This window comes from Pempheris klunzingeri, chromosome 20 (assembly GCF_042242105.1).
Source record: "Pempheris klunzingeri isolate RE-2024b chromosome 20, fPemKlu1.hap1, whole genome shotgun sequence".
Lineage (NCBI taxonomy): Eukaryota > Metazoa > Chordata > Actinopteri > Acropomatiformes > Pempheridae > Pempheris > Pempheris klunzingeri.
The window spans coordinates 9,000,052-9,007,983 of NC_092031.1; the positions used below are offsets into that span (position 1 = coordinate 9,000,052).

The following is a 7,932-nucleotide window of genomic DNA, read 5'->3' on the forward strand; positions in this document are numbered from 1 at the left end:
TTTGCCAGGGTAATATATTAAACAGCTAAAATGTTCAAAACTTCACCAAATCACGTTAAAGAAAAATCTTAAAATAATTTGATTCCCGATCAAACACGTTTCACCAAACTTCATTGAAATAACGTGTAATTTTTTTGCTAATAAACACAGACATCTTTGGCACATGTAAAAGCAGAGGCTCTCATATCTAATACTACCAACATAGGAATTTGACAGCTTTAAGCCATGCTATTGTACATGAAAATCAAGAATATGCAATTGAAGTAACTGTAGTGGGAACATCTCATCTGCATATTCTGAATACTGATTGACAATGAAAGGAGAGACCTCATTTTCGGATACAGCAGTGAATCAGCTCCAATTTCTAGGCTTTCTTGTACATAGTTTTGTAAAACATTTGTATGTAGTTACAAATCTCAAATGGTCCAGATCATATGAGTATATTGACAAAAATGTAATGTCAAGACAGTATGAGAAGCCAAAAACAAACAACAGGTGGCAAACCAAACAGGAGACATTGTTAAAAAAAAAAAAAAAAAGAAAAAAAAAAGGTTGCTTTGGGCTGTTGGGCTCAACCTCCAGACCAGCAGCATGAATTTGGGTTTAGAGAGTGAAAGAACAGCACTTGTCCCTCCCTCCTCATTACCACCACTGAGGTGCCCTTGAGCAAGATACTTAACACCAAACTACTCAAGTGGAGCTGCTCAGCGACCGGCAGATAAAAGCTATTCGGTTATCTTACATCCAACAGATAAGGCTGTGGTTGTACTGGGCTGCGAGTGCGGAGCAACGAGCTCCTGTGGCAGAGCATTAGTGCTCAGTGACCCTGGTTAAAGAAAGGCCTACAAAAGCCATTTGTTGCACTCTAGTAACAGCGGGCCAAGTGGAGGCAAGCGGTTCAGCTACAGGCTACGTCTGAATATTACATACAATGTCTAGTGAGGTCCATCATGAGCAGTATGAACAAGCTCAGGGACCCCATCAGTGAAGCCATGAGTCATGAGTCACCATGGAGGCTGCAGGACTGACATAAATAAACTGGGATTCATGACTAAATGAAATTCTGCGATCAGAAAAGGAGAAATGTATCATTGTAACAAAACTTTTTTTTAAAAAAAAATATATATATTAACTGACAAAATAACTGAACTGACTGATTTATCCACTAAAGAGCTTATTTCTGTCCCGGTGTTTATCTTATCATCTTATTTTCTTATATCCAGGAATTTTTTTTAAAGGTTTTCTCAACATTGTAACATATGGCGTTTTTTTTTCCCAGTATCTTCCAGTTTTCTCACAAACGACTGCACTTATTTTTAATGAAAAGGCCAGTCTTACAGTTACAGAGCTCATCTCTAAAAGAAAATCAAAAGAAGGGTTTGAATTGCAGTCATACATCACATACACATGTTGCTGTGTGTATGCGATGTAAACACACTGGCACTTTCAAGCTCCAGATAGTCTTGTGTCTTTTCCTTCCAAGGTAATTAGTAGAGATCATTCAATCATCATTTTTTACATGAATCAAACAGTCTCACTCTCATTGAGAAGAGGCAGGCACATAAACATATCCCAAATATGGTCAATGTGAAAACTGAACTCAAACATCTGCCTCTGACCATCATCTTGCTTACTGACGGTGAACTTTTTATGTCCACACTGCGACTAACGCCGTCTGTGCTCTGTCACGCAGAGAAAAGAGGGCAGTGCGAGGTCGGTCACTAATAAAGGCTCAGTTCTGTTTTAATTGCGGTTAGTTTCAAGTCTATGTTTACCTCCAGGTGCGTTAAAAAAAAAGAGCTGAGCGCTAGCTTCAGGGACATGCGACCATGTTTTCTAGGAAGGCTATAATATTACTGTTGCATCCACTTGCCATACGAAGGAGGGAGTGTCTGGAAGGGGAGCATGAGAAAAAAAAACCCTCTCTGAATAAATAATAGCATTCATTTCGTGTCAGTCTAATGGCATGTAGTTAAACATCTACGCAGATCTACTAGTGAGTGCAAAACAGTAGTAAATTCAGAGGCATCTTGGTATAGTTTGGCACAAATTCAGTATGGGAAAAATGTAGGCGTGTCAAGCTGTGAGGCTCCCAGTTACAGAGGGGTGATTTATAACTTGGCTATTTTGAGCACAGCTTCAGTGTCAAGATGGTAGTAGTGGCTGTGAATGACCAGTGCATCCCTTATTTGGTTCCACGTAATTTTAACACTTTGCGTTACGCTACTGAAGCACGTGGTGCCCCGGGTAAGTTTTGACTCACAAGGCTTTGTGTTTGTCTTCAGCGAGGATCTGGTCATTAGGCTTCAGTCCAAACCTTTAGGAAAGAATAGAAAAAGAATGTCTTGGTTGCAGGAAAGACGCAGGAAAATGAAGACATTAGTGAAAACAAATGAGCTGTTTAGACTTACTTGTCAAGGAAATCTTTGTCAACAACAGCTGAAATGTCGAGCAAGGGATTTCCCATCCCAAAGAGTGTGTTTTCACTGTGGGGAGACAAAAACATATTGTATTATGCAGACTCCCACTCACCAGATTTGCACGAACAGAGGACACAATCAATCTGCTGTGATTCGGAAAATCATCTGTTTCAGATTTGTTGAATTGAATGACTGAAACTTTGATGAGGGATAGTAACCTGACCGTCTCTCTACAGGCAACATGTGCACGACACATGAGAAAATACAGCTGCAGATGCGTCAACAATTGCAAAGTTATGAGCTCGTAGCAGACTTCTATTTCATGGCTCCTCAGCTTGCACTGAGAAATGCAAAACTGCCATTGAGAGTTTCTTTTTGCCTCATCAGATGGAGGCACACCCTCCAGCACACTGAAAAGATCACTGTGGATATGAACAGTTTATGTGTCATTCAAAAGCTTCAGGAAAATGCATGTTTGGACTGATGTTGATGTGTCAGAGCAGGGAAAACTGCTTTAAACTTTACTTCTTTTTTTTCCCCCCCACATGACCTTTTCATCTAGAAAATTTCAGCAACAAGATACCATAGTGGTCAAAGTCTACTCCTGACAAGAGTCTTCACAACAGGTTATCCAACTTTCATAAAACACAAGACACAAAACTTACCAGACGCCTGGTTAAGATCACAGAGAGGAAAAATAACTGCTGCCATCCAAACTTACATACATCAGCCTAAAAGACTTAAAGCATCAGTCTAAAAGTTTGAGATTAAAAGCTTTCTTACAAGTTTTGAATCAACCCACTGACAGTACTTATTTTTATAAAAGACGATCACAACAGAAGAAATGCATCCTCTGGACACACTGGAGGATATTATCATTTGGATCATACCTGGTAGTTGGCATTATGTCAGAAAACTGAGCAGCGTGATGAGTAAATGTTCAGCAGCTTCCTCCTCTCTGTCAAAGCAATGTGCTTTTTGACTACAGGAACTGTAGCTGCACTTTGGGAAACGCTGACTGGTTGGTGAAGGAAGTGGGCGGGCTTTAGCATCTTCTAGGCATATGATTGGCTGTACATGCTCCAATTATTGTAAAGCTTTCAATGCTGCATTTGGGGCCAATGGGAAAGAAGGTGCACCCTGTGGTGAACACCGATACCAGGAATAAAAAAAAAGGGAAGTCATTTAAAGAACTAATCTGTATTTTTTTTTTTAACTATACACATTACAGTTTTTTATTTGAATGTAATGCAAATGTTTGAGTTGTGCATAGAAAAAAATGACAAAACATTGAAAATATTGCCCAGTAAACTTTTCACAGCATGAAAAAATATGAATAGCTTAGATTTTGGTGCTCTTCTATATCTAAAATGTGCATTACATACAATCTTAAAGGGAGCAATAGCAATTTCTAATCCACTTTTTTAATGTTGGTGGGGCAGCACTTTTGTTAACATTTAGGATGAATTATTTTATGCCATTTTATTCCATCTTCAGGAATTGTGTGTAACAGAATATTGGTACTAATAATCAATTTAGGCCTAAATCTGTCACCTTATCATCCAAGTCAGAATTTGTATGGAAATGTTTAACATTATGTTTATTTATGTGTGACTTGGAGTGATTTTACTGATGATGAAAAGTATTTATTGTGTTTAGGTCACTTGCTATCTTTACATGAAAGGCCAACAACAAGCAATATATAGCGCTCTTGGACTATAATGTGCCGTTGGTATTTTTGTAGCTGTGAGTGATTTAATGTCCCGTTGCTCATAATGTCAACTAAACTACAATAAACGTAGAGTTAATAAGGGCACTGCAAACTTTTGTTCACCATAAAAAGTGTAAAGGCTTAACAAAGGTCAAACAAGAGGGAGCATGTTACTCCAGTTCTGTCCTCCACCCACCGGCTTTCCATTTCAAATTTTTGTCGTTTGTTGGACTAAATGCTAAATGGCTTCACCCCTGCTTACGCCACAGAGCTCCTGTCTGTTCCTGAGTGCAGGAACAGAAAGCACGGCTTTCTCAAAAGCCATCCAAAAAACCATGCAAGTCTCTCTTTTTCACTAAGTCATAGTAGGAAAAGCACAGGCGTCATCAGTGAGTTTCAAGTGTCCCAGTAAGCCATGGTGGTGTGACAGTGAGCCAGCATGCACAATAGCAGGACCCTGAAACTGGAGCAGCAACATAATCGGTAGCATCAGTGATTTTTGTGTGCTCATCTAAGTGACACGACGAAATGATCTCTGTGGAGAAAGGCCTTTTCCCTTCCTTGTGTTTAACTCGCTTTACTGATGCTTTTACTCGTTGTCTTAACCTTACCTTCTCCCATCTTACTTGTGAAGCATTACGTTTTTTTTTTTTTTGCTGTCTCTTGTCCTCTTTCTTTTTGACCTTTTTTTAAAAAAAACAAAACAAAAAACATCTACACTGTAAAGCAGTTACCCATAACAAGTCTGCAAAGAAAATTTTCTTTATCCGTTTTTTCACTGCCTTTAAACATTTACTCAGAAACCTGGACAATATGGAAAAGTTTTTTCTCAAGTCAAGTGAACGCAGCACAGTTCACTTAACATTACGCAGAATGTAAACAGGACCCCAGCTGGTGAGCTTGATCTCGGCTGACTCACCTGAAACAGACAGGATTTTAACTCTCTGGACTGATGTTGTAATTAAAACACCCAGGATACATTTGACTGCGCTATTCGCATATAATAATACTACTGCTGCTGCATGTTTCCCACTGCTTAAGTTACTGTGTGTGCGTTGAATGTTAATAACGTCAAGCCAGCAGTTTTTTTTTTTAAGTTCGGAAAAACATCTAAAAAAAAAAAATCAAATAAACAAAATCAAAATCCTTACATTTCATGGTCACTCATTGATATTTAACTTCTTAGCTAACGTTAAAGTTTCTCTCACGCTTGACAAATCCTGTAAAAACAACACCTTTCCCGAGGTGATGTGACTAATTTGCCCACAAGCTGTAACCGTTTATATTCTCATTTAATTAACAAAGGAGAAGTGCAGGTCGGATCGGGCACTTCTTGTCTCCCAGTCCGGCGCTGAAGCCACCATCTCCGCTGCTAGCTGCGGTTAGCATCGTTAAACCGGAACAATCAGCGTCTGGATGCTAACAGCGGATTCACCTCAACACTTGATGTGACGTTCAAATGTCCAAACCGCTTTAATCACCCTGTTCGTCCTGCTGACAGCCTGCTGCCACAACACCTCACTGCGTTAGCATGGAGCAACAGCTAGCCACGGCGGCTAAACACACACACACACACACACACAGCACCGAGCATCAGATGACACACATATTTATTTTTTTTTTACCTCAACGCTGCTTTCCTCCCTGTCGACATATTTGCTTCTTCGTCAATTTTTTTTTTTTGAAATCGGCAGCGGTGGTCTTGAGGCTGTGCAGCCGCTGCTCTCTGCCGGGGGAAGAGTAGTAAAGAGAGGCTGCAGCTTCCTCAACCCACAGCCGATGAAGGTGATGATGATGATGATGATGATGGTGGTGATGATGGTGGTGGTGGTGGTGATGGAGAAATTGGCCAGCAGCATGCAAGCCTGAGGAGAAATGTAATGGTTGTGTTCAGGGGAGGATCAGTGTTAGATAGATTCATTCTCCTGGCAGAGCCAATGTGTGTTTGCCTCGCATGTAGTGGAGAAACAGGTAGAGTCACCTCGGTGCTTTCACCCTTCACCTGACTCACCTTGATCAACCTCACAGTTTGCACACTTCAAACAGCAGACAAAACCTGTTTAGTCCTACTAAGTCCTACGAGTGTGCTGGTCCTCAGCATTATTTACACTTCAAGTTCCCAGACACTTTGATTTCAGGCACGGAGCAGTTTTAAGTTAATATTATAACTGATTCACTGCGTTGTGCATATTTCCTCCTGGCTCAGAATTATTTCTTGCTTTTATCCCTGTTTATGGGATGTTGTTGCATTCATGCCATCCTTTGAGATTAACAGCCCTAAAATGTATCATGATGGCTGCTTTTATGCACCACTGACACCTTCAAGGTTGGAGTATCACACGGCCCCCAAAAGGCCTCCCAGAGGGCCCCATATTCAAAGAATGGTTAGGACTAATTTAACTGATTGCAAATTCACACAAAAACCTGAGCACATTATATAAACTGTATATTGTATAGATTAATTTCCACCGACCTCATTTATGTAATCGGTGAACATTCTGTATCTCTCCCAGCATGTTTACACTCTGCATCACTGCGTTCATCTTCTTGTTCAAAATTTAAGTTAATAAAGTTAATAAATTTGTGTGTGAACAAATTATTCAGAACAGGGGGCAATAGGGCACCTCTATTCACGGCACGAATGCAAGAAATGGCATCATGCAAATCCAAGAATAAGAATATCATCAGCATGGCTAGATACAACAAGAAGTCAGCTAGTGAGTTTCTTTGTAATTTGCGTGGACTGCACCTTTAAAGAAGCCAGCAAAACATCATTGTTTACATATCAATGATGGCGATTCATGTTTTTAACCATGCTCATCTGCCTTAATACGACACCACACCAAACTTTCCTCATAAAGCATGAAATCTGGATCTTGCTCGCTGGCTAAGAATACCACCAGACTTCATTTATAGATTCAAATGTGATGGTTTTGATTATGCCGAGCTTGGATCAGTGACTGGACAAAGGTTCATTGCCTATCGCTTTGTTTGTGGCAATATGCTCCTCTAAAGCACAAAACTGAAATATAGCAAAGTTCTGTATTTGATTCTGTCAAAATGTAGTTTTATCACTATTTAATTTTGTTGACATTGTGCTTATATGGTTCACAAACCCAAATTATTTTGTGTTCTACTCACAAACTGGTGCAAATCGAAGGGCAGGTAAATTAATTGGTTGGTTTCTGGGGCTCCAGGCAAAATATAATGATGCTGCAGTGTGTGGTTTGCTGTATGGACTGTTCTGTATGGGCAAGTCCTATTGACAGTGATAAAATGCAAAGAACAAGAAGTCAACAGAGACCACAACAGCTTAATTGTGTCCCAGAACCTCCAAGTGAGTTGATTCAGCGATGGTAAATGCAACTTTGGGGGTCAATTAATCTGTGTCCATAGACAATACCTGAGTCTAATGGGCAAAGCTGAGAACAAGCTGAGCCTTTACATGATGCAGACCTGAGACATCAGCACAAAACCAGCGGGCCGATCCGGGAGGTGCAGCAGAAATCAGGAAGAAGTCAGAGATGCAGCATATTTAGCTATTCAGTATTACATTACATGCACACTCTAATATATACAACTGGCTGTTTATATCCACTGAGCACATTCTCACTGGCAGTTTTCAGTGTAAATTGTGGCAGATTTTTGCATGTAGATATTTTCACATTACTAATGTTTTTATGAAGATAAGGGGGAATCACTTTAGGCAAATGTTTCCCAATATAAATAAAAAGGGAAATAATCAAAGTTCTGCTGTAACAACTTCAACTTACTTACAATACAGGTATTGGTAAGCATACA

At 39.9% G+C, this 7,932-nt stretch overlaps 1 protein-coding gene across 2 annotated transcripts in view; it reads right to left on the reverse strand.

Moving 5' to 3' along the window:
- The window catches only part of LOC139219763 (adenosine kinase-like), a 98,980-nt gene extending 93,029 nt beyond the window's left edge, over nucleotides 1–5,951 (reverse strand). The window contains exons 1-3 of one of the 2 annotated variants that reach the window (XM_070851714.1): nucleotides 5,757–5,951; nucleotides 2,412–2,486; nucleotides 2,264–2,317 (exon numbers count right to left, since the gene is read on the reverse strand). In XM_070851714.1, coding sequence (XP_070707815.1) covers nucleotides 2,264–2,317; nucleotides 2,412–2,486; nucleotides 5,757–5,785 — 158 coding nt within the window. In that variant the 5' untranslated portion in view covers nucleotides 5,786–5,951. Of the gene's footprint in view, nucleotides 1–2,263; nucleotides 2,318–2,411; nucleotides 2,487–3,310; nucleotides 3,379–5,756 lie in introns of those variants that run through there. The other variant, XM_070851715.1, reaches the window with a different exon arrangement.
- Between the last annotated feature and the right edge of the window lie 1,981 nt (nucleotides 5,952–7,932).